This window comes from Myripristis murdjan, chromosome 20 (assembly GCF_902150065.1).
Source record: "Myripristis murdjan chromosome 20, fMyrMur1.1, whole genome shotgun sequence".
Classification (NCBI taxonomy): Eukaryota; Metazoa; Chordata; class Actinopteri; order Holocentriformes; family Holocentridae; genus Myripristis; species Myripristis murdjan.
Genome location: NC_043999.1, coordinates 4,995,951 through 5,023,450, shown reverse-complemented (window position 1 = coordinate 5,023,450; position 27,500 = coordinate 4,995,951). Strand labels below are relative to the sequence as shown.

Here is a 27,500-nt window from a genome sequence, read left to right as displayed (position 1 = left end):
CTCTTTTTCTAAAATGAAAACCAAATTCCTGTGTGATCTCCATCCGGTTCTCTTCTTTTACCAGAGTTGGGCAACAAAAAAAAAAAACAACAACCAGCAACAAAAACTAAAATAGCCGTGAGTCTGAAGCCCCTTAGCCGAGCTGAAACTCTGAAATATCTGAAAACCCCTCTGACATGAATTCCCATGGCTCCTGCGCTGAAGCGTCGCTGTAATACGCAACAAAAATAAACTAATAATCTGTAATAAGCAGAGAGGAGAGTCAGGTTGCATTTAAAGGAATTTAAGCTTCTAAGCTGCCATCAAGCCGCTAAGTTTGTACTCTGCACTCATCCTAAGTGTCGGCTGAACGCCTGCGGCTTAGGGGAGGGGCGGCGGCGGCGGTGGGGGGGGTGGGGGGGGGGGTGGCCGGTTGCCGTGGTTACCATTTGGCGGGGATGTTCTCCTCCTGCCTGGCGAAGGAGCCGAAGCGGTGGTCGGTGAGGAAGGCGGCGCCGTGCTTCTGGATGAAGCCTTCGATGGCCTGACCCCACCAGCGGGCGTGTCGGTAGCTGCTGCACTTCAGCACCAAGGACCTGCACGGGCGCACACACACACACACACACACACAGCATATCAGCAGGTTGACAGGGTTGTTTAAATCACACAGCAATTACTTCACTTGCTGTTTTTTTTTTCTTTTAAACTCAATTTCCACTCCAGAAACTGTTTAAAAACAGACTTTCCTGACATATTGGAGAGAAACACCCAAAACACATTTAAGCCACAAAAGCCTCCATCTAAAGCCAAATTTATTATTCTAATCTTTAACATAATGGTGTGTCGGCTCTTCATGAGACGTTTTCTGTCCAATATCAACGTTATGACTCGTGTGCGAACTTTTTTTTTAAGAGCAGATGTCAAATGGTGGACAAAAGTGTCGAAAAAAAAAAACTGCTGTATGTAAATATGACAAATCACAATCAGTGGAAGCTTTTATTTTCATTTCTCTTTGACTTTTTGTGTCAGTTTAGTTTGAATTGTTTAAATTTAGGTTTCATATTTTGAAAATGCTTCATGTTAGTTTAGTTTTGATTAGTTTCAGTGTTAGCTTTAGTCTTTTTTTTTTTTTTTTTTTTTTTTGGTAATAAGACTTGAAAAGGCGACAGAGGGATATTATCCACCTGCTGTGTAAAATCTGCCACAGCTAAAAAATAAATAAATAAATGTCATATCCACCCAAATGCCAGGCTGACGTATAAAATAAACTGTAAAAGACGAAAAATAAAAACATTTTCTCTTTCATTTTAGTTTATATTATGTAGTTTTGTAAACTTGCAATGCAGTTTCAGTTAGTAATTGTTTTTTGTCATTTTTATCTTTATTTCAGTTAACAAAAATGTTCTTCCACACCTTGTTTTTGGTTATTTTTTTAGTTTTCGATAATACGATAATAACAAAAACACCTCCAGTCAGCAGAGTCGAGCTCAGACATTTCAGGGGACAGAAAACAGAGGAAAAGCACAGCGTTTTGAGTGGAGTGGGACTTTAATTTTTGTTGAGGGCGGGGGCAAAGGCGGGGGCGAGAAGGAGGGGGAGGGCGAGGAGGAGGGCCAGCGCAAGGAGGAGGGCGAGGGCGAGGTAGGGGGCGAGGGCGATGAGGAAGAGGACATGGTCGAGGAGGAGGGCGAGAAGGAGGGCGGGGGCGAGGGCGAAGGCGAGGGAGGGGGCGAGGAGGAGGGCCAGGAGGAGGGCGAGGGCAGAGGGCGAGGGCGAAGGTGAGGGCGAGGGTGAGGAGGAGGGCAAGGGCGGGGAGGAGGGCGAGGAGGAGGGCGAGGAGGAGGAGGAGGGCGAGGGCAAGGAGGAGGAGGAGGGCGAGGAGGAAGGCAAGGGCAAGGTTGAGGAGGAGGAGGAGGGCGAGGGTGAGGGTGAAGGTGAGGGAGGGGGCGAGGAGGAGGGCCAGGAGGAGGGCAAGGGCGAGGGCAGAGGGCGAGGGCGAGGAGGAGGGCGAGGGTGAGGAGGAGGGCGAGGGCGGGGAGGAGGGCGAGGAGGAGGGCGAGGGCGAGGGCAGAGGGCGAGGGCGAAGGTGAGGGCGAGGGTGAGGAGGAGGGCGAGGGCGGGGAGGAGGGCGAGGAGGAGGGCGAGGGCGAAGGTGAGGGTGAGGGCGAGGGCAGAGGGCAAGGAGGAGGGCGAGGGTGAGGGCAAGGGCAAGGTTGAGGAGGAGGAGGAGGGCGAGGGTGAGGAGGGGGCGAGGAGGAGGGCCAGGAGGAGGGCAAGGGCGAGGGCAGAGGGCGAAGGTGAGGGCGAGGGTGAGGAGGAGGGCGAGGGCGAGGGTGAGGAGGAGGGCGAGGCGGAGGGCGAGGGCGAGTGTGAGGTCAAGAGTGAGGGCGAGGAGGAGGAGGGTGAGGAGGAGGAGGGTGAGGAGGAGGGCAAGGAGGAGGAGGGCGAGGAGGAGGGCGAGGAGGAGGGTGAGGAGGCGCCGACCTGCACAGGCTGTCGATGCGGACGCCGTGTTTGGTCTCCGTGTCCTTGGAGTCGACCTTGATGCTGAACTCTTTGTCCACCAGCATGACGAAGGAGATGGCGCCCGAGTCCGGCTTCATGTACAGCAGGAAGGAGTCCTTCACCACCAGCCAGCTGCACACACACACACACACACACACACACACACAGAGCATATTAACACCAGATGAGTGTCTTGTGAATCACAGATTTCTCCTTGGATTTTATTTGTGGCGTTAAAGTGCCGCAGGCCGCTCACGTGACCTGCAGTCAAATAAAATGATCCCGTTTGATCGTGTTCGATAACGAAAAGTCAACAAGAGGAAAAATCAGCCGGAAAGGTTTTGAAAGTTATGTTTTCTTTCCCACTTGTGTGCAGTTTAAAGACAAAATAAACCTGTAGTTTGTCAAACACTTAAACCGTGTACAGTTTGAATTTATTTTGTATTTCTGTTTAAATTTCAAGTATTCAATTTGACTTGATTCATTTATTTTTATTAATATTAATTTATTCTGTTTCTCTCTTGTGATTTTCTTGTTTGTCTGAGTCACGTAGCTCGTCATGTTTGTATTCGTTTGTTTCAGTCACTTTTTGTTTTGTTTTGTTTTTTATTATCCGAGCCTGCAGGCAGGACCTGAACGCCTCTGAAAGCCGATCTCAGCTCAACTTCCTCATGAGAGCGTTGAGTTAAACCCTGGAATTTAAAACCTTCCTCTTTGCTGCTGCCTCTCAGAGAGCTGCTTTTTTCTTCTTTTCTAACTTCCCAAAACTTTTTTTAAAAACTCTCCATCTCATGTCTCTGCGTCTCATTTCTGTCACTGGCCCCTTTTTCATCTCCCTGAACTCCACGGCTCTTTGAAGTCCCTGTTTTAGAAATAAAATGTGATGCTTGCCGTGTGTGTGTGTGTGTGTGTGTGTGTGTGTGTGTGTGTGTGTGTGCTCTGACCGTTTGGACCAGCGGTAGCAGATCTTGCTGTGGCCGCAGCAGTTCAGGCCGGGGATTCGATGGCCGCCCGAGCGTTTCAGCACCATTCCCTCTCTGCAACACACACACACACACACACACGCGCACACACACACACACACACACACACACACACACTGTGTTTAAGTAAAAATAAGACTGAAGTACAGACATGGATATGTAGATGTTTGTGGTTGTCGCTGTTCTTACAGGCCTTTTGGTCCCAGGTCGTGGATGAAGGACAGCTGGCTGACATCGATGAACTCCATCTGAGGAGAGGAGAGAGACGACAACCAACGGCAGACAAATACATGAATACATGAATGAATGAATTAATTTTAATTTAATTTAAATTTAAATTTAAGTAAGTAAGTAAGTAAGAAAGTAAATAAGTGAATAAATAAAAATAAATAAATATCAATAGTAGTTAATAAATTAAATAATAAATTAAAATTAAAATACGAATAATTTTTGCTGTACATCAACCAGTCGCAAAACTCTGTAATCTTGATAATACTGTAATCCTTATAATATTCACAATATTATATTAAATTCAGGTTTTCCACTGTAGAGTGTCTGAGAATCTCTTTATATGTGTTAACTTACATATTATAACCAATAACTAACTAATATGTATTATTATATATTAAAAACCAGTCAGTTAAAAAAAAAAAAAAAAAAAAAACAGAAACATCTGCTGCAGACAAATGGAAACTGGGAACCAAAACTGTCTCTGGACTGTTCTTAATTTGTTTGGTTTTTTTTTTTTTTTTTTACACGTTTGGCCTTTGCTTACAAAACAGTAGTTTTATAAATGTTCTAATAAATTATATATTAAATGTGTTTTTGAGATACTAAACTTCCCATTAAACCCAGTTGTCTTTTAGTTGCACATTCTGGTCCTTTCACAACCAAATAAAGTGAATTTTGGAGTAAAAGCCTTAATTATCGAGTCATCATCATCATCGTCATCATGACAGAGGCTTTATCTTAGTGTCTTAAAAAGAAAAAGGTTCAGCTGTGGCCGAACGACGACACGTCTTTATACCAGAGGAAGAGGACAGAGAAATATTTGAAAATTTGTTTGTTAAATTTTAACGAGCAGGAACAACAAAAAAAAATGAGAAAAATCAGAAAGACAGCGGCGTTGTCAGCGCGGCGTCCGTACCGTGGCGTGGTAGTTCCTGTACATCGACATCTTCAGCAGATTGTTCAGATAATCCTCCAGTTGTCTCTGAAACACACACACACATACACACACACACACACACACACACACACATCAAACCACACAACAAACCACATCAGCTGTATAACATGGAAAACATATTTATTTAGGCCTGCAACTCAAAATTATTATATTTTTTAAATCATCAGTCAGTCAGATAAATGATCAAATTAAAGCTCCGGTCTGACGGGAGGGGAGCAGAGCCCGGAGTGACTGACCAGCAGCCAAAAACACAAAAATATTAAGTTTAAATAATAATAATAAAGACGTGAATGGAGGAGAGGAAGACAGTCTCAACAGCAATGAGCCACACAGCAAGAAAAGTGACCTCGAAAATGAGCTAAAAAAAAAAAAGAAAAGAAAGAAAGAAAAAAGAAAGAAAAAAAAGAAAATTAAAAAAGAGATAAAATTATTAGAAAATTATCTCAGTAAATAATTATAAAGAATATACTAAAAAAGAAAGAAAAAGAAAAAAGAAAGAAAAGAAAAAAAGAAAAAACCCAAAAAAATAACCTGAAATAAAACAACCAAAAAAGTACTTAAAATTAAATTAAAAAAAAAAAGAAATGAAAAAAAAAAACAAGAAAAATTAGCTAAAAATATGAAAACTAATTTTAAATATAATATTATAAGTTCACGTTACAGTTTTAGAGTATATAATGTATTTTTAAGGACTTTTTTTCCTATTTTTGGGGTAATTTTTTAGTTAATTTCCAGGTCATTTTCTTGTAAGCTGTTATTAATTTCTTGCAAATTTTCAAGTCATCTCTTGCAAAGTTGCTCCTTGTCTTTTTTCTCATGTTTTTGAGAGAAATCAATCAGCGGCGGTGGCAGTTCGTACCCGGCGGCTGGACACCTGCTCCTCCCGGCCCAGCTCGTCTCCTCCTCCTCGGGGAAGGTTGGGCATCTGCCGGGCCTCGTTCCTCCTCACCGTCTGACGCTTCACCGTGTGGCTGAGCGGAAACACAGCACACACACACCGTCAGCCACAGCAAACACACACGGTAACTGACAGAGTCAATACTAAGAGCAGGTCAGTGTGAATCCACGTCTTCAACAAACTTCACCAAATATCTGTGTTTTTCCATCAAGTCGTGTTCTTACAACCAGTGCTGAAGAGCAACTTGTCAGCTTGTTAACTTCTTAATTAAACTACAAAATAAAAGTATCTCTAATTAGCTACAGCTGCTGAGAAAAAAATGTGACTAAATGACAGTTTCTAATCAAAATGCTGGGGATTACAAAGGGCTTACATCTGAATGAGGGGGTCATTAAACCCACGGTTCAGTTTGTATCGTGGTTTTTGGGTCATGATTTTGTTTTGTACATCAGGCAGAAAAAAAAAACACCATTTCTAATGTTCTCTGTATTTTGTCTTATTTGCAAAAATAACAAAAATGACTTTTTTTCACTCAGAGATTTGAGATGACAACCTGACATCAACAAATGACCTTTCAAAGGCAAAAGTGGACTTAGACTATTAAAAACAGACAAAAAACATCATAAAAAGGAGCGTTTCTTTGCCTCATCTGAACAGATTATATATTTTCCCTTGTTCCCCTGTTTCCATCATGTTTTTATGCAATTAGTCCAGATTAAAAACCAGATTAGATTTCAGTTAAGTTTATTTTATCTTGCTGATATGAACGATTAAGCACATTTTGAGGTGATAAACTGGGGATGTGAGGCGGTGTGTGTGTGTGTGTGTGTGTGTATGTGTGTGTGTGTGTGTGCACCTGCGTGAGGGCAGCGGCAGCCTCATGAAGGTCTTGTAGGTGCGCAGCTCTCGGTGCAGATCCAGGAAGTGCCGCTCCTTCCTCTTCACCAGCCAGGTGAACTCACCGTGCCGCAGCTCGATCTTAAACACCGCCGGCATCGCCTGAGCGCACACACACACACACACACACACACACACACACACACACATTTTTTTATTTACTGGATATTTATGTTTTTAAGGCAAATTAATCAAATCTGTGCACCATAAGAGAGGCGAAAGCAAAGTCTGACTACATGTAGGCTTAGCCGTGTGTGTGTGTGTGTGTGTGTGTGTGTGCGTGTGTGTGTGTGTGCACCTTGTTGACGCTCCTCTGGTTGGTGACGTTGAAGCGGTCCTGGGCCGAGGTGAAGCGCTCCACCTCCAGGATCTTGGCGGTGATGGGAGCCGAGAGGAAGACTTTGGCCTCGGCCTCTTTGAAACCCACCGTGTGGTAGATCGCCGTGAAGGGCAGGTGCTCGCCTGGACACACACACACACACACACACACACACACACACAAATGAATAACAGACAAGAACACAGGTAAGAAAAAAAAGCACATAAACACGGTGTGACTGCAGGCGATCTTCCAGAGCGGCTCTCAGAATCAAAAATAAAAAAAATATGAAGCCTGACTTATACTGGCTTTTTGGGATCAATACCAAAACCAATATCAATATCAATATCAATATTTGGAGAAAAACAAAAACAAAAACAAAAAAAAAGATCTGATAATGATACCCTGGACAATTTTTTTTTTTTTTTTTTTTTTTTTGCAAGGAATCATCAGTGTGGATAATGAAATGGCTGTGATAAAGACTGGAGGCTTAATATTACATTTAATGACTACTTTTATTATTAAATGAATAATAACAATAATAATAATAATAATAATACACCTCTTGACACAATCCACCTCACCTCCTGCTCTGATTGGCTGCTCTCTGCTGTACAACCTGTTTAAACTGTTTCATAACTCTGGCTTAAGATTATCTCCAGTGTTTTCTCTTTTTTTGTCCCGTATTGGCCAACATGCAGGTCGATATGAATACATCTGTAATACGTCAATGTTGGCCAACCGATATACTGGCTAATCTCTGAAAAATATAAGAATTTAAATGTTTAATTTAATATTCGGTCAGTCCTGTGTCCTGGTTCGCAGCAGATCGCTTGTGGAAAACTTAAATTTATGCTGGAAAAATGTGTTTTTTGAGTGAAAATGATGGAGATGATTCAGTCTCGTGAGACTCCTGCTGGATTAACTTGGATTATTTTGTCTCTGAGCTCCAATTTGAAAATGTGCTGAAGCTGCAGACTTCCAGCTACAAGGTGACGCTGCTTTGGATAAACTTTTTCAGAGGAGCTCGCGCCACTGATCTGAAATTTGGATCCGTTTATCTGCAGAAGTTTCAGAGACGCTGGGCGGAGTGGGCGGAGCTTCATTCACATTCACTGATTGGCTGGACCCTGTGACTTGGTGTTGGTTATAATTAGGGTTAGAAAAGTCTTGATAACATCCAGGTTAACTTCAGGACTGTTCATCGATTCTGAAACATCTTACTGATGGATGAAATCTTCATTTTCACTTCAAGAGAAAATTGCCACCAAACTGAGATGATTTGATTTGTTTCCTGTGCAAGAAAAGAAAATCACTGAGCGAAAACACAAGCGTGGACACTCATGAAACAACTGAGGCTGAACTGAAACCCCTGGTTGAAGATTTTTTCTGAGAAATAAAAGATTTTAAGAATTGGTAAAATATTTAATCAGTTGTTGAGCTGGATGTTTTTTGTTTTTTTTTTTTGTTTCCTGCAGAAGAAAAAGCTAAATGACGTTTCCTTTAACCCTTTGAAACCCGGGCCGTCATCAGATTTGTTGTGTTTGAATGCCTGTGAGTTCACAAACATTTAACCCTTTGAAAGCTGAGCAAATTGGCTTGATCTCCCTCAAAAACGTGAGAAGGAAATGCTACAAGCAACTTGGCAAGAAATGACCTGAAAATTTGCAAGAAAATTAGCAAAAGGTCACAAGACAGTGACCTGGAAATTGGCAAAAAAAAAAAAAAAAAAAAAAAAAAAGAGAGAGAGTTTTTTTCTAAAATAACCCAAAAACTAGAGAAAATGTCCAGAAAAATATATTTATGAGGATTATAATTATATATTTAAAAACGATATTACAGGAAAAATATTTTCCAGAAACCTTTTTAATAATTTCTTGCTAATTTTTGAATCTTTTCTTCTTTTGTTGTTGTTGCTTATTGCTTTTTTCCCATGTTTTTGAAATAAATGAAAGGCTCTGTTCAGGTCTCAAACGGTTAAAATGCCATTACCTTTATGAATTAGGATTAAATCATCATTAAATGGTTGTTTGAGCTCCTATAATCCATCACAGCCCATTCAGCGCCATCCACCATCCCACAAACACAACCAATCCCAAAATACACACACACACACACACACACACACACCTGGGGGGCTGGCGTCGGTGGTGTCATACTCTCCGTCTCCCAGGTCGAGCTCTCGCGTGTCGAGCTTCTCCACGATGTCGGTCATGTCGCTGGCGACCAGCTGCAGCGTGCTGGAGGTCGGCTCCGACTGACGCAGCATGGCTAGCACTCCGACGGGAGCCGCGGGCTCGCCTGGAGAGACAGGCACACGGAAAACTTACAGCCAGCAGGTAACCAGCTCCGCTAGTTTGGCCCTGCGAGTTCACACCTTTATTTAATCAGGACGGGCCTCGAGAGCACACAACGTCTAACATCACATAAAAATATATACCAAAACAATAAAATGTCATAAAAACATAATAATAATGTAATAGTGTAACAATAAAATGCAATAAAAACGGTCCAAAGCAATGCAATATACTAATAAATAACAATAACAACAGTTAAATGAAACAATGAAAACAATAAAACTATTTTCTTATTATTAGGTTTTTAATCTTTTTATTAGTTTAGTTAACTCAAATCAGAAGTTAACTTTTTTTTTTTATTTTTTGGTGATGACAGATTTAATGTGAAATTGTAAAACTAAATGTCAGCCAGTTTTCTTGAGCCAACCAGACGCCACAAGAAAAATACGTCAAGCATCAGTGACGCGTGACGGGATTACAGCTAAAATAAGAGAAAACCCTCCAGAATAAAGCCTAATAAACACTCTGTCCACTGGAATCCATTTCATATTTCCAAAAAAAAAAAATCACGTCAAGTCTTATTCTTAAGAAAGCAAAAGCAAACATCTTAAACTGTAACTTTTGAATATATTTCACTTAAAGCAGCAATAAGAGTTTAAAGTAAACCTGCACCAAAATCCACAACACAGTCAGGACCAAACCTCTGATCGCACACGATAAATGAAATTAATAATCTCACAGGCAACACAGACGTAAGATCATACAAGTCATCGCTCCTCATTTCTCAAACCAACACGTGAAGCTACCGTGGAAAAAACAAAACCTAAAACATTAAAAATCTTTCTTTACAGTCTCCACCACCGCCGCCGTTTCCCGACAGGAGACGAATCTCATGTCTGGAAGAAAAAGACAATCGTCTCCACAATTATTACAAATCACTCGACATGTTCAGGTCACGTTGCTCCTGTTTCAACAGGGATTAAGAGGAGGAAACTCAATTTGCTGGCATCACGTTTCGAGATTTTCAAGTTTTCAAAATTCAAAGTGTGACCTTTTGCTGCTATTTGAGCGACATCACCTTTTCAAAGACAAATAAAGGTGGAGGAAGATGTCGCTTTGTCGTCTCTTTTTCTGTTTTTGAGATTAAAAGCTGCAGCTCCGTGTGACTCGACTGGAAACACTGAGGAGGAGCTGCGTCGGCATGGAAACGCACGGCTGGTAAAGGACAGGGTCACCATTTTTGAACCCAATTTATAGATTATGTGACATCATCCTCAGACGTGGAGAAAATCATTTCACCAGTCGCTTCAGTATTGATCCTGACTTCGATGTGCTTCAGGCTCCTGCTCGGCTACAACAGGACTCAATGAGAACAATCGTAAATGACTTTGAAAAACTAAGATCATGTGGCTTTTCTGAAATGGGAAGATTCATTGCAGACTCTCCGAACGTTCTCCTGGGAAAAAAAAGGTTCGCAAACCGATCATTAAATCAACTTTATTTCACAAACCAAGCACTTCCATTCCAACGGTAACCTTTTGTACCTGTAAAGTCCATAATTATCAATAAAATGTTTGATTTGTGAGAACATTCAGAGATCGATAAGGGGCTACAGCGATCTCCCCGTTTCAGAAAAGCAACCTTATCTTAGTTTTTCAAACCAATTGACGATTGTGCACACTGAACGCTGTTGGACCAGGCAGCACATGGATATCAGGATCAATACTGAAGCACACTGAAATGATGCTCTCTACCTCTGAGGATGATGCCAGATAATCTGTAAATAGGGTTTGAGTTCCAAAATAGCGAACTGGCCCTTTAACGTCTTATCTGTGAAACTTTACTGTCTTTACTTTCCTTGTGTTTCTTCTACCTGTTCACTGCCAAAAGTCTCCATGGTAACAAGTCATTGAACCTCATCTTCAGTGTTCAAATCTTGTTTTTCCTCAAACGAGGTTAAAAAAAAAAAAAAATCTGCCAGTGGAATGAGATAATCCCACTTGTTTCCAACACTGTGTGTCATTTACTTGATCCCAGTGGCTGATCTGCCTTATTCTGCCTTGTTTCAGCAGATTTATACTTGTTCCCGGGAAAAAAACACTGAAACATGTGCAACTGCATGGGAAACAAGTGGGATTATCTAATCCCACTGGCAGATTTTTACCTTGTTTTAGAATAACCAAGAGAATATGACACTAAATGACTTGTTTAGAGGGATTATTTTCTTTGCAGCGTTCAGCCTCTTTCCATGTCTTTTATTTTTCTTCAGCTTTTTTCCTTCTGTTTTAACTTTGCCACCTCCATCCATCCATCCATCCTTCCATCCATCCATCCTCCCTGCATCTCTCTCTCTCTCTCTCTCTCTCTCTCTCTCTGTCTGCGAGGCCCAGATCAGATCACATCAAATCAGATCAGATCAGGTCAGACGCTAATCCAAACAGGATTAGCAGCCGGAGGCGGGGAGACGGAAACGCAGGAGTTTTCATCCACATTCCTCAACAGGAGAGAGAGAGAGTGTGTGTGTGGGTGTGTGGAGAGAGAGAGAGAGAGAGAGAGAGAGAGAGAAAAAAAAAAGCAGGTCAAAGTGTGCAGCCTGCGAGCTGTAGTGCATTGTGTGTGTGATCCTGAGTGTGTGTGTGTGTGTGTGTGTGTGTGTGTGTGTGTGTGTGTGTGTGTGTGTAAGCAGAGGACTGGAGGTGTGCCCACATACACTGACCCAGAAACCTGGAGGTGACAGGAAGTGTAAAGCTCTGTGTGAAAATGAGACTGAAAGACCAGATCGCCCTGGGAAAAGAGGTTTTAAATACAAACGGGCTTCCTGGTTAAATAAAAAAAAAAAAAAGCATTACTATCATAATTACTATTTATTATAATAATGATTACTATTTTTATTGTAAGACAGAGAGACAGACACCTGGAAAATGTACCACAAATATGAAAATAAAAGTCAAAAGATGCAATCAGTGAGTTATTCTGTTGATATTTACAATTTGGACCTTTAATTCATTATAGCGCCCCCATCAGGACCATTAGTGAGCTTGACGGTGTCTCATCCGTCTAAATTGTGGCCCAGGTTTTATCTGAGGCTTCATATTCATGCTTGGAAGTCTTAATTAACATTTAACAGGCCAAACCGAGCCAGCCAGTGTGACTGTTTAAAAATACAATATTCCTTGGAGCCCCTTCAAAATAAAAGAGAAGTGATTTGAACTGGAGGTTACCGCCCCGACCCGACGTTTCCTGTTAGATCCGGTTCAGACAGGACGGAAAAATGCACAGCTGGATGATGCAGAAAAAAAAAAATCATATAGCAAGTATTCTGACAGATGTTGTGATGAAAAGCGAGTAAAATGAGGACGGGTGTGATTTTTTAGTGGGTTCTGCACCAAACCACCCTGTGTTTTAGACGTGAAGAAAAAGATTTGTAGCTATACTGCCACATTTAACTTTTATTTAAAAAAAAAAAAAAAAAAAAAAACTGCTCTTGGATCTTGCTCTTATCCGTGTTGCGGTTTTGACACTATTTGTGCAAAACTGTTCAGCCCGACCCAGACTGCTGGGTCAGATTTTTTAGCCTCAGGTTTTCGATTTTACATTTTTCTCACTTACTTTAACTTTACTGGATATTGAATAAACTACTTTAATGATTTCTTTCATTGAGTGCACAGAGTTTTCCATCCTTTCATCCATTTCTAGAACATGAGGCCTGATTCAAGCTGCGTGTAGCTCAGCGATCTCAGTTTTAAGATCTGTATAACACCCACAGATTTTTTTTATTTTATTTTCATATCTGACTCTCAATTATTTTTCTTTACAGATTTGAATCTCAATAAGTCTTAACCTAATTTTTTTTTACCAACACTAGGTGCACATGTTGTTTTACAGTGAGGTTTTATATGAGCTCATCATCCTGCACACGTTTTTCTATTTCTTTTCTGTATATTGTGATTTTTTTTTTTTTTTTGTGCAAATAAGAAATAAAATGAGGAACTGAAGCTGTATCTGAGAAATGTATTTGCAGAAGAAGCTCTGTGTGTGTGTGTGTGTGTGTGTGTGTGTGTGTGAGTGTGTACGGCAGCAACATGTGACTGAATTACTGTACCAAAGAAAGACAGAAGAAAAGAAATGTTGGGTTGGCGGTGGGCAGGGACGGCTCGCTGATCACACGGTGACGCTAACAAGCCGAGCCGGTCCGGCCGCCCGGTCCGGGAAGTTTCCCCAGACCAAAAAAAACAAGAAAAGAAAAGAAAAGAAAAGAGCAGGAGAACAAGCCAGCTCTCTTCTTGCTCTCCGACTTAAATCAATAAATACTTTCTCTGAGACAGGAATGCACTCAGCTCTCTCTCCTTTTTTTTATCTCCTCTGCTTTCACAGTTTCACACTTGTGGAATTCACTGAACACCGCCGGGCTGAAAACTGTAGAAAACCGAGCCTCCGGTGCGACTTCGCTCCTGCACCTTGCCCTCCTCTTCCTCTCCACATTCCTCTGCTTTCTCATAAAGTCATAATCCACAGGCATTTCCATACAAATCTACTGCTGGCTGACGGTCTAATACAATCCAGTACAACCCTGCCTTGAAGTTTACTGTTATGATGCCCAGAGGGGGAGATAACCGAGTACATTCACTCGAATGCTATCCTTAAAGGAATATTCCAAAGTTTTTACCGCCTTCCCCAGACTGAGACAAGATGTTCGATACCATTTCCACCTCTGTACATCCAGCGGGTTCGGTTTCTATGGGTAGCATTTTGTGTTAGCTTAGCATAAAGACTGGAAATCTATGGGAGTCGTTAGCCTGGCTCTGTCAAAGTGAAAAAATAAACTTCCTCAGCAAAATGAGGAATAGTTTAATTTAATCAGAACTAAATTAACTAGTAAATCATTTTAAAAAAAATTATGTGTGACTATGTGTACAGGCACAAAATAATCCGTTTTTGGCCCTTATTCTGAAAAAGACAATATATCTACTAAGATGTTTCCATGGTTAATGAAAATTAATATTCCACTAATATTCTCGTTTACATGCAGCCATGCGAACACAGCCTCTCTCTATCATTCCCTCTACCTCCTTATTGAAGAAGTCAGTGGTGTGATAATTGTGCATTTCCAAAGAACACTTAATATCCAAGTCTTTCATAACATTCAAAAGTAGATGTGTTTCTCCTTCCCACCAGAAATGCGGGCTTTTATTTTGTGAATGCATCTCCACCCCAGCCTCGCAAACTGTTGGCTGGTTGGTTTCCTTACAACACACACAGAGCCGACCACAAACAGGCAGTTTGTGTCGCAAACTGTGGTAAAAACCCCGATTAAGATACATGTTCCTAACGCCCTGTTTACATGAGCAGAGAATTCTCCAAAAACCTGAAGAATATCAGCACGTCCCACGTCTGTACCTGAAAATTTGGCACATTTGGGGAAAAAAGGCTTTGTTGGGAATATCCAAAGGGAATATGCTGTTTCCATGACCCGCATCAATTTGTGATATTGTCATATTCGGGAAAGTGGTGCAAAATGAGGGTGCATTTCAGAAGCTTGAAAACTCCTGATTTAAATGAGATTTTTGACTCTGTCCATTTTTTTCTGTCCATGAAAACTGCAACTTGGGACTCATTTGGGCCAAAGGACACATTCCTCTGACAGCCATCACTTGGTTTGTTCACCCTGCAGAGACATGAGGGTCTCCTCTCAGACATTCAACCCACGCAGCTCGCCGTTTTCAAACGACGCCAACACTTTTTTGGCGAGGGAGGAATCTGTGGAGGCTGAAAGTACGAGGCCACTTCCTGTCTCACAGCTCTTATTACGGGACAATCTGTGTTTCGACAGAGGAGAGGGGTTTATGTGTGTGTCCGACAGGAAGCGGTGTCGGGGTTTCACTCTGATCCGTCTGCTCTCACTTCCCTCTCGACACCAAACCGACTCCAAACAAACCCAAAGCCACCGGCCACAAGGAAACCGCCCTGCAACCAAAACACCACACATCTGATCCCCGACAGGAGGCCAGCCAAGAGATTTAAAACCCAATTTATGTTTTTATACTTAAGTTGCTGGTATCAAAATGTTTAAATTTGACCATCTTCATGCCAAAAAAACGTCTCTGAGCTGAGATTTACTCGCCTCACGACCAAAAAAAAAAAAAGCATCTAACACAGAATTTAGACTTTCACGGGAAACTAAAACTCTACACTGAGGGCGTCCAACAGCAAGAAAACTCAAAAACAGCTTTTTTTTCCAACCAAATCTCGATCTTAAGGGCAGATTATGCAGTTTGAAACGTGATGGCCTTTTAAACCCTTTTAAATGCCTCTAATCTAATGTTTTTAGGGTCAAATGAACACAAAATGGAGCGATGTGGTCTCATGTTTCGGGTTGTGACGGGGCAACGGAGCTGTCCTAAACTCTTGAGGCATTTCCAAGTTATATTATTGTTTTACCACATCATGACAAGGTGAGGCGCCCTCTCATTTGAAACTGCATAATCTGCATCGTCACTGGATTATTCCTCTCAGGTCATTTAGTTTCTTTTTGAGTCTTAGAAACTTGCTCTTCTGCAAACAAGGTAAAAAAAATAAATACCTTTTTCCAAAGCTGATCAACTGGTTTACACTATTTTCTTGAGTCAAGTGTCGTTTTCTTGTTGCCACATATTTACTGCACTGGAAACAAGTGGGATTATCACATCCTCCTGGCTGGATTTTTATTACCTTGTTTGAAGAAAAACAAGATTTTTTCAACACCGAAGATTAGACGAAATGACTTTATGAGTGCATGTCCAGAGAACCTCTGACTAGGGATGCTAGTGGCCGTTTGACCGCTTGTTGAACTTTAACCGAATCATCTTGTCGGTTAATTTTAAGGCCGAACGTGTCGTCACAAATGCGCATGTCATATTTTAAATACCGTAACTTCCATAAAGTTTGCTCTATCAAAAAAATTCCAACTGATCCTGAAAGCTAAGAAGTTGCTCATGAACCCACATACAGTTTAAGACGGTAAACATGGCGACGAGACGCTCTGCCGGGCTTGGATTACGTCATCACGCTCAGAGCACAGCTCAGGAGAGACAGACCGGAGAAGCGAGCCAAGCTCATGGTGATCACGTACAGTTTTGAACAAAGTACGTCATGCAAGTCTGCGAGAGTCATAAAACCACCAAGCAGACTCATCGAGGAATCTGGAGACAAGATTTTTCACAAGGAGAGAGAGATTTCTTCTACACCACAGTAAGCGGCATGCGTAAATTACATATTGTTTGTAGGATATCATGTAGGCTATGAACAATATTTGACTTCGGTATGAATGGTGTTCCATATTATCTTCTGTCTGAACTGGTTTTGGGCCTGCTGAGGGGAGATCCGTGGTACAGAACGGACACGGTCGCGTTCTTGACTGTCTGCAAACTTTACAGTCAGTCAAATAATATTCTCGGTTAACCAAAATAAACTGATTAATGTGGCCCGGTGGTCGACCAAGCAAATTTTCCATTTTCGCCATCCCTACCTCTGACATCTGAAATCTGGGGCAGAGCAGCTTCTCTTTTCTGTGTTTTCCTGCAGCCGTGAAGTTGCTTTTGCAATCTGGTGCAATTTCTCCTCCCCTTCTGCTCTTGAGGGATTTCAACCTTTATCGAAACCTGAGCTGTGGTTTGAGGGTTTGGAAGGAGCCCAGGCCCTGCACACTTGTCGATGATGGAGATTTTTATTTGCAGTGTTACCCGCGGGTTTTCATGCATAGCCAAAGACGAGACAAATCGAGACCTCCTGACCTGCACCTGAAGAAGTCTGGGAAAAAATTTGAATGAAACGTTGCCTGCAGCTTTTGTCTGTCAGCATGGAAAACCAGCTGTCGCGTAATGCAAATATCTTATGCAATGTACCTCCATGAAACCACAAACCACACGTGTCCACACACACACACACACACACACACACACACACACACACACACACACACACACACACACACACACAGTAGTATGCAAACTTTTTCCACAGGCTTGTCATGCTCTGTGTCATTTTTTCTCTTGTTCTTTCTCTTTCCACAGAGCTTCAAATACAAGTTTAACTTCCTTTGCTCAAACATTGTTCCATTGTTTTACTGAATCTGTGTGTGCGTGTGTGTGTGTGTGTGTGAGAGAGAGAGAGAGAGAAAGAGAGAGAGAGAGACAGAGGCGTGTCTTGCAGCGATATCTGGCAGACGTCTAACAATAGCTCTTGGTGAAACCGGTGCTGCAGGGAAAAAAAAAAAAAAAAAAAAACAACCAGAGGAAACAAATGGCGGGGTGAAAAGATTGAAAAAATAAGAAATACGACAAAAGTAAGGAAAGAAAGGAGCGATCGGGCTCTGAGCTTCCTGCTGAGATTAGATGGATTATAAAAACAAAAGCCACAAAAAGCTCACAGCTGGATGTGGCAGCACAAAAGAGGCCGGGGCGGCTCTCGGCGCTCATATTCCTAGCTTGTGTTTCTCCTCAATAAAGTCGATCCTGGCGCGGCGGGGCTTGAGTTACGCCGCCGGGCCGGCCGATGCTCCCTTATGCGACGCTCCTTTGTCTGACAGCGATGAAGATGGATGTGAATCATCAACACGAGAGCCGAGCCCGGGCTGCGGCTCCTTCCACCCGCCCGCCGCTGGACACCTGTAATCTTGACCTTTTTGTTTATGCAGCTTTTTTTTCCTGCAACTTCACAGCTCAGGTTTCAATAAAGTGAAATCCCTGAGGAGCGCACGGGGGGGATGAGAGGTTGCATTAAATCCCAAAAGTCACTCCACAGCTGCAGGCACACACAGAGAGACGCCGTCCTGCTGCGGATTTCAGATGTGAGAGGTTCTGTGGACATGTTTGAAACAAAACCAATAACCACATCAACTCTGACTTTCCCTTGAATTTCCCCTAAAGCAGCTTCAGTGTAAAGATCCACTTTCTTTTCCAGCTCCGATCTGATTCCAATACTTGAATTCCCAGATATCAAAACGCATGTGGCCCAGATCCAGCCCAGAGCCTCCAGCCAAATCTGGCAAAATGGATCTGGACCGCTGTCCTTTGGCTCAACAGGCCAATAAAAGCCCGGGTCAGTTTTTCACCTCTGGACCGGCGCTGGGCCAGCTCCAGGCAGGGTGAGGTGATTAGGTGGTCATTTGTCCAAGCATTTGGCCAAATGACCACAGCTGATCCAGATCTGACCTCATTTGGTCAGATCTGGATCAGCTGTGTCCTGGATCCGGCCCAGGCGCTGTGGAGGCTCGGGGCCGGATCAGTGACATCCGGCTCAGGCCGGCGTCCTGGGCCGGATCCAGACCGGATGATCGTTTCATAACTCTTTGGTTTAAATATATTTACTTCTGATTACTGTCACTGTTCTAGCAAAGACAAGTGATGATACTTTTTCTTGAATAATATTAGTTATATTATTATCACTGTTAATAATTATGATAGTTGTTGTTGTTGTTATTATGTGTTAAGTGACATGAGGCTGTAATGAACCACAGTTACCAGGAAAAACTGTTGGTATTTTCTACTGAAATGTCATGTTTTAAAGTTTTGTAATACTGCTGAAAGCCAGAGAGAAAAACTCCGTGTTGGGAGGCCGGTGTGGTGATGCAGACCGGCGCTCAAGTCCCGTTTCAGGCAAGAGCCATGTTCGTCACCAACGTGAACCACGACCCTTTCCTAACCTCAGCCAAGTAGATTCGGTGGCTGACGAAGCAAATGAAAGCAGCTAAGTGAGTCTAAATGTTGATATGCAGTGTATTATTGGCTCATGTTGGTGTTTTGTGTTTCTGTAAACCATGAATACACTGAAATGTCATGTTCTGAAGATTGGTGATGCAGTAGCACATAAAGTGAGTGAGAAACACTGTTGTCAAAAAACAGGACTTTGATTCTGCAGACCGGGAATCAAGTCCCGTCTCAAGCAAGAGCCATATTATTTTTCAGCTACAGTTATAGGCAAGGTAATATTAGTAACATAATATTTTGTAACATTAACCATGACCTTTTCAAGTCGAGCTGACCTTAATCAAGTAGTTTTGGGGCTTATAAAGAAAACTAAACTGGCCAATGTATCTAATGAGCTAGAATTAGCCGGTGTTTTTGGTTCCACCACATCGCCTTTACGTCTAAAAGTTGATATGCAACATATTATTGATTCAGAAAAAAACAAATATCTGGATGACTGGAAATCTTTATAGAACTGTTTAATTACTATGTGCTACTACATTTTGGCTATGGACGTGAAATAGCATTGATATATACTTATAAATCCAAACATCAGACTATAGAATCTGGATTGGTGTATTGCTAACGTGAGTCCGATGTCCGAAGAGTGGATTATGTCATTATCGGCACCGACACCGATGTCGGATTGAATCGGGTTCAGCTCGACTTCAAACTCCACGTCCACATAAAGGACAGTGTCACATGCATATTGCAGCTTCAGTGAAGATGTTGAGTGAAATTTTCAAATCCAAGATGTTGTTCTTTTATAGCTGCAGGGTCACATCAAATAGAAAAGATAGAAATTTTTCTGTGCATCATTTTAGACAAATTTCCCTGGAATTCAGTAGGAAATGTTTCAGTTCTTTGGAAACCTCGGGATCTGTGACGTAGAATTTAAAATAAAGTTTTACGAGTCTGAACAACAAGAGATTAAAAGAGATGAAACTCATACACCTTTTTTCCACTACAGTCTTATAATAAAGCACATATTCCTAAATTTCCTGAATTTGCCATTGACTCTAAAAAGTTCTCAGTTCTTATATCGGTAAAGTCTTCTTGATGTGAACATGTTTTAATTCTTTCTTTTTTTTTGTAGCCTTTTTGACCCACAAATATATTATTTCTTTATCTGCTGTTGCTCAGTAAACCCACCTGAACTCAGTGCTCCCACTTTTCAAGGCTCAAACTCACAACTACAGATCAAATGCATAACATGACTTAAGTCTTTAGAGGGGAAAAAAATCATAATTTTGCTTGGATTGGTGTGTTTATGCCCACTGGAGGACAGTTTGCTCCCTTCAGAAAAGCACTCTTCACTTCCACAGCCAATTCAAAGACTTTTCAATGACTTTCAAGGCGTTGCTTGGAAAAGTTTAAGGACTCCAGATCGGCAGGTTTTGGTTCAGATATGAAACAACAAAATAAATCATAAAATCATCATCTTGTGTCATGGAGAGCTGGTTTTTTAGTTGTCAAATTGGCAGCAAGTAATTTCAAGGCCATCCATTCATTTTCAAAAACTCTCAAGGATTTCCAAACAATTTTCAAATACTTTCAAAGACTTGTAAGACTTTTCAAGACTTTTAAGAAAACTAAAACTAAGAGGAGAGTCACCAAGTCTTTCTCTCCCCCGGTGTGAGTGCACGTCGTCAAATAAAAACACAGTGTCTCTCCCTGGAGGTCCTGGAGGTGTGTGTGTGTTTGTGTGTGTGTGTGTGTGTGTGTATGTGTAGAGGCTGCTGTGTGCCAAGCCAGTCCCAGTTAGCACTCACCCTAATTGGGTACAGTACAAACTGCTCACCCCCCACCAACCGACCACCACACTGGATCTCTCGCCAGCCAGGTGGCAGGGTGTTGAATCCACACACACACACACACACACACACACACATAAAACACCCAGGCAGACACACAGACAAACTTATACACACAGAAAACCCCTTTTACACTCTCTTTCTTGGACTTGCTCTAATGCCGCTTCTCTCTAACTTTCTTAAACACACACACACATGCACACAAACACACACACACACATCTGAGCTTGCTATGTCACCCTCCTGGTTTTTCAGGTCCATAAAATCATCCTTATGTGCCAATCAAACATTTTGCACCACAGACATTTGGCAACACACACACACACACACACACACACACACACGCACACACACACACACACAGAGGTTGAGAACTGGCTGTATAAAATAGCAGGAGTCAGGAGGAGCATGCACTTCTTTTCCTTCCTTGGAGACACACACACACACACACACACTTGAGAAAGTGAGCGAGCAGTCACTGACCTGAGCCCGCTGAGGGCGAGGGAAGCCCATCACGCCTGCTCTCCTCTCTCTCTCTCTCTCTCTCTCGTTAAAAATGAAACTTTCTCTCAAAAACCAAAATAAAAACAAGCCGCTCTGCTCCTCGCTCGCCCTCCTGTCTCCCTCTCTCTCTCTCAGACTGTGGGAGAGCGAGAGAGGAGTGAGGCAGCGACATGGGCAGGGAGGAGGGGATTCGACCGGAGGCGGGACACACCGGGCAGAGGGGCCACCCCATTGGCCCAGAGGGGGGTCTGACAAACTCACCAAGAGCCAATCAAAAGCAAGGGGGTCACTCACGACCTGGACTTCCTGTCTGAGGCACCTGAGCTGAGTTAAAGGGACAATAAGTGCTCCATAAACCACAAAACTACTAGAATATATCGATATATTGTACATTTATGGTGCTGCAGCTGATGATTACTGTCATTATTGATGAATCAAGCATTTATTTTTTCTAGTAATCCAAAAGAAAAAAGAGAAATGATCTCAGCATCTTGGCAAAGCTGGAATCAGAAAACATGTGACTTTTTTTACCCGATAAATGACTAAAACCATTATTCAAATATCAAAATTTGCATTTTGCCAATCAAATTATGCAATCAATTAATCAACTAATCACTTCAGCGCTAACTTGAACACATCATACTCAAACATGTGGGCTGTTTAACATGCTTGGTGATTTGGTGGTTTTATCTTAAAAAACAGAGAGAGAGAGAGTGATACAGCAAAAAAAAAAAAAAAAAAAAAAAAAAAAACATGCCATAAAATGATTTGGACGACCTCCAAGCTGATAGTTTATGTGGTTTAATTACAAATGTCTAATAATTAATGCCACAGACTGAAAAACTTCCTGTAAGTCATTAGTTGTTGGCAAATGATACTAGGACTTTTAAAGGGTAGGTTTTATTGAATTGATGCGACTGCTTCCAGGCATAATTTTTTGGCCACAACACACACACACACACACACACACACACACTTGCATTGTAAGTGAAGCAACTAGTGTCTGAAGCCAAAAAGCAAATGACATCGCAGTTTTCTTTAAGATGTGAAGCCACAGACATTTAATATGATAATATCTGAAGAATGGAGCCCACAGTTCAGTTTAATGTACTGAGTGAGCAGTTTGATATTAATGCTTTTAGCCAAAATCTGAATTATGACTGAAAAAAACAATCTTCATTTCTGCAGGAAAGCAAAAACAAAAAGTGCAAACAACAACCAGGGCGACTTTCTTTAACTTTAATGAGGATTCATGGTTTTTTAAGACCTTCTGAATGCCACTTCAAGTCAAATTTAAGATTCATTTCATCTCCAAAATGAGCCTGGACTTGAAAAAACAGCGAAAGTACAGAGTGCACATCTGAGCATCCACAGAAAAAGAGAGCTAAGAGAAAAATGTACATGTGTTTTTAGGTTTTTACGATTTGTAAAGCGGTGTTTATGATTTGTAAAGCGGTGTTTCCTGAACCCGGCTTGGACGATCCTGCGTCAAAACCAGAACACACTCACAGTTTGTCTGTGTGAGTGAAAGTTCATCGTGGGAAACAGGTTGAACCGGAGCGAAGGTGTGGACGCGAAGACGGTGACATCATCGCCAGGGACATTCCAGCGTGCTTGCTCGACGCCTGATTGGACACCGCGGCCAACACAAATCCCATTCCGCATGCATACACTCCCTTCATTTAAAAATCTGTGTAAACATTAACAAGTTAAAAAAAAGAACAAGTTTAAGCTACGTAAACACATGGGATTACATTAGAATAAGAACACGGAGTTACTGTTCGACAGCGGCTGAGGCCTTCAGGTGGAAAATAGGGCAAAACAACAAAATACTTAATGCTTAGGTTATAAATGAGTGTATAAAATGTCCTGCTGGAACAAATTAAACAAAGCTCTGATTGTGTGCTGTGATGTGCTGCTTGTTATCAGTCAGAGAAGAGAAAAAAAGAGAATAAAACACCACAAAACAATGAAAGCCCGTTTTCCCACTTTTTCCAAGAGCGCCTGAATGCAGCAGAAAACCAGCAGCCAGTGCGGTACCTCAGGACAGGTGAGAGCAGGTGTGCACAGGTGTGTGTTTTTTTTACAGTCGTCTTCATTTTTGTCTGCACCTCCTGCACAACACCTGCGTCTGTCTGGGTTTCTGCTGTAAGAAACTTGTTATTGGAGACGTGGCGACACATTTCTGGTGTTTCGACTCCAAAAACAAAAACAAAAACAAAAACATGAAGACGAAGAGAGAAGTCACAGAGGTCGACATTTCACTTAACGTGTTTTTTCAATTGAAAAAGGTCAGAATAAAAGTTGTAAATCCGATGTTCTCTATTAATAATTGTCTCTTTAAAGTGATGCTAAAGATGAGATTGCAAACCAAAAACTGGAGGTTATTATTCGTAGTAAAATAAAGAATGATGTAGTTTTATGGCGGTAAAAAATATATTTGGCTGATCAATTCTGTCTGTTTGCCGGCCACTGACAGCAGAGTGTAAACTCCTTCCTCAGCCCACAGGGGGCAGCGTCGGTGCGATTCTCTCGGCTCTCGGCTCCCACGGCTGGTGTGAAAGTGACCTCAGAGTCCTGTGTATGTGTGTGTGTGTGTGTGTGTGAGCGCCCCCATCAGGCCAAAAATACCCTCTATTCACTGTTTTTCTAAAGAGAAAATAACACCAACCACTGAAAGATTCACGGTGTCATTCAGAGCCTCTGTGCCAAACGCCCGTTTATTTGCAAATCTACAACTTGTGATGCGTCTGATATGAATATGATACCACACCACGCTTATAAAGGGTTTAAAAAGTAATTAAAGCCCAAACTCTGCCCTCTAATGGTGAAAAGGAGAGTAGCTGCTCTGTGGCGGCAGGTGATGTCACCACCTGCTGTACAATATGGCTGGCCAGTTTCATGCACTCATTTATGCACTCGTTTTTATTTTTTTTTTAAACTATTTTTCCCCCAAGATTTTATATATATTTTCCAGTATTTTAAACATTTAATATGTGCAAATATTTTTTAAATACCTTTATGATTTTTATATAGTTTTTAAATATTTAATTGCTTTCCTTTTGGTATTTTTAAATTGTTTTATATTTTTCTAATAGGTTTTATATTTTTAATGTTATTTATTTATGTATTATCATTATTTTTAGTAGTAGTAGTAGTAGTAGGAGCTTTATTTATTTGTTTATTTATTCATTCATTTATTTATTATGTTTTCAGATGAGGGTCAAAACCGTTTTTCCCTCTTCTGTGACAGAGTGGGTCCACATGCCGATGGCTCACCCAGAATCACCCTTTTGGTCCACGACCCACCCGTTGAGCCCCACTGATGTAAATAATCTATAAATGATAATCATAATAAATAATGTGTAAATGTGCAGACTGTATGCTATGGATCTGTTTGTTTAGAGAGAGTGTAACTGAGCAGTGTGTATGCAAAGCAGTGTGTGTGTGTGTGTGTGTGTGTGTGGCAGTGTGAACAGACGCTGGCGGCGGGTCGGCATGCGGGAGGCGGAGTCGCAGGACGCAGCGTGACGCCGCTCATTGTTGACATTCCAGAGACGGACCACACATTCTGATGCACGCCCACATGGAAGACAAACACACAAACACACACACACACACACACACACTGTCTGCACAATAATGACAGCAGAGAAAGACATAATCCCATTGCAATGCTGTTTCTTAAAGCTGCACTGGGAAACTTTTGGACCTGAGACACAAACGGCGGCTGCAGCAGAGACAAGCGTCCCGTTCATTCAGCAGAAATCAATTAAAACCGTCAATTTCCTTAACTGGCCTCTTTATTATCACTGTAGGCTCGTCCTCAAATATTTGGACTTATTACTATTCAGTCATTAAATATAAAAATCAATCAATTGCGAAAAAAAATCTTTTCCATATTCATTGTTTGCTGAGTTTTCTATCATTTTTGAGCCTCATAACTTCACTCCTAATAGAGATAACCACAAGAAATTTTCAGGGCTGATAAACACACTGGAGCTCCATTTAAAACTGCAACCAAGTCAGTTTTACTTAATCTGTTTTTTTTTTTTTTGTTTTTTTTTTCTGCAACATGATTTTTTTTTTCTGTAACCTGAAACTTTGAGCATCAAAATCTTGGGAAAGTTTCAGTGAAACTCCTGGAAAAAAACTAACATCACAGTGAGAGAATCTGAGGTGAATGTTTCCTCTAAAAAAACATTTTAATTCAGGGAAAATTTTCATGTAATCATTTATTTTATTTATTTATTTTTTTTTTTTCAAATGTTTTAGTGTGAAAACCTTCAAACGTTTCTGCGACGTGTCCGTGTGTCGCCCACTTAAGGCACTCTAGATAAAAACCAGTGTACTTACACAGTGCACACAAGCTCTTATCACACAGGTTATTGACAAAGATGTGACTTCCACTGAATCCACTCACTCAACACACACACACACACACCCAGCACAAACACACACCTTTCTACTACACTTTAACCAAGAAATACCTGGTATGTGAGTCGAGCAGTGTTTCCTTGTGTTCATTTAGGACAGGTGAACAGTGCAGGTAAGCAAGAAAAGAAAGAAAAGACAGTTAAAAAATTGCCACTAACAATGGTTAAAATATAATATAGGTGTAAGAACTTTGCCCAAAAAACCACAAAGAAGAATTAGTCAGTTTAATCCATCATCATAGTGTTCTTTATTGATTCTATTCTATTTAACCTTTTTTTTATAAATGACATCTGTATTTGGTTCCCATGACAGTTTAGCATCAATTATGTTTCCTAAGTATTTGCATTCATCTACAATTTTGATCCCCTTCTCCTCGATAGTTATTGGGAGGTGGGTGTTTTCATGATCCTGAAATCAAAGATAATTTCTTTGTTTGCTTTGTGTTTGACTGGATGAAACACCAACCATCAAACATCCTCCTGGATCAGACTCATGACTGCCATAACATCCGCAAATCTGATACCGAAACGAGCGGATGAGTTTCTTCTGCATTCGTTTGTATACGAGGATTTAATTTTAGAGACAAAACCTTCATCTGAACCAAAATCGGAACCAAAACAAAACAGAGGAGGAACTAAAACCGAAATGACCCCAAAAGCCACTGACACAGAAAATTACAGAGGAAGCACTAACACGCGGTCAAACCTCAAAATAAACACACGCTCAAGACGTCTTTCATCTTAAAGATGTTGTTCATCATGTGCAGCACAGACTCAGTGTGGCTCGCTCTCTGTCATTATATGGAAAAGACGTACGGGCGATTTAAAGGAAAATACCACACTGTCTTGGTGACCAACATCAAGATCATCCATGTGTTCCTGGCAGATGTTTGGCTCTGTAGCTCCATGCTAACACTAAGCAATAATGTGAAATATCAGGCTACTAACATCAGCCAAATTGTATAAAGTAGTTGTTTTTTTATTATTTGGCCAGAGGATTCATAAATATGAAAGATGTGCAGTGATTTCTGTTCACCCACTTCCTTTACAAAGGGGAAAGGAGGCCCTTCCCAATCTGTAGCTATCTCTCACGACAGTTTTGCAAATCATCCCTTCAGCTGCTGCAGTCTAGCGCCAAGCATCTGCAGTACAAAACAAGGGCCAGCACAAGATAGAGCTGAAACCCCATGATCAGATGAAGTCCAACGCGGCTGTTCCCACAATTCAAAACAAGGAGGGCCTCCGCCAGTCTGCCAGTCAAGGCAAAACAACAACCCTCAGGAACAGAGAGCCTATCAGGCCCGGCTCTTCCAAGGGGCTCAATGACTACTTGTTCCTGAAGAGTCAGAGTCAAGAAGACCCTCTCCCCAGCAGGCTGAAGACAAAACTGTGATCCAGCAGTTCAAGGCCTGCGAGGTCAACCAGACACCCAACAGCCCAGCAGACCTGGGCCGGACCCCAGGACCTGGAGAGGACAAGTCCACAGCTGAACCTGCAGCTGCTGCAGGAGGCCTTCAACTCCTGTGACATGAAGAAGAAGGCCCTCTGCAGCAAACCTAGTTTATCCAGGTCTCACAGACAAACACTGAAGGACTGAATCTCCAGATGTAGAAGGTCCAGATGACCCTCGTAGAGCAGGCCATCAAGCTCAGTGGCTCTAAGGAGGAGAGGAACGCCTCTTCTAAGGGTGCTTTCAGACCTGTGGCCCGTTTGCTTTGTTCTGATTCAGGGGCTAAGTCGATACAGTTGTTTCGTTTTTCGTTTGGGGCGTTTGTGTTCACAGGGCGACCGTCTGTAGCGGTACAAAGCTGTAAACAAATGCCATGCACGAACCAGCTGTTCTCTCATTGGTCAGAAATTACCCCGAAAGAAGAAGTTTCCTCTTCCGTTCTTACCCGGAAAAAACAAAAACCATGGAGCATCTTCAGCGTGTGTGGCTAGTTTGTTTCTGTGCAGT

At 41.8% G+C, this 27,500-nt stretch overlaps 1 protein-coding gene across 3 annotated transcripts in view; it reads right to left on the bottom strand.

The window, feature by feature from the left end:
• Nucleotides 1-27,500, bottom strand: part of pld1b (phospholipase D1b) — a 64,892-nt gene that overhangs the window by 27,286 nt on the left and 10,106 nt on the right. For 2 of the 3 annotated variants that reach the window (XM_030079401.1, XM_030079399.1), the window contains exons 2-10: nucleotides 8,901-9,071; nucleotides 6,750-6,913; nucleotides 6,411-6,553; nucleotides 5,516-5,627; nucleotides 4,615-4,680; nucleotides 3,657-3,715; nucleotides 3,429-3,521; nucleotides 2,464-2,616; nucleotides 426-575 (exon numbers count right to left, since the gene is read on the bottom strand). In XM_030079401.1, the coding sequence (XP_029935261.1) occupies nucleotides 426-575; nucleotides 2,464-2,616; nucleotides 3,429-3,521; nucleotides 3,657-3,715; nucleotides 4,615-4,680; nucleotides 5,516-5,627; nucleotides 6,411-6,553; nucleotides 6,750-6,913; nucleotides 8,901-9,039 (1,079 nt within the window). In that variant the 5' untranslated portion in view covers nucleotides 9,040-9,071. Of the gene's footprint in view, nucleotides 1-425; nucleotides 576-2,463; nucleotides 2,617-3,428; nucleotides 3,522-3,656; nucleotides 3,716-4,614; nucleotides 4,681-5,515; nucleotides 5,628-6,410; nucleotides 6,554-6,749; nucleotides 6,914-8,900; nucleotides 9,072-21,086; nucleotides 21,168-27,500 lie in introns of those variants that run through there. The other variant, XM_030079400.1, reaches the window with a different exon arrangement.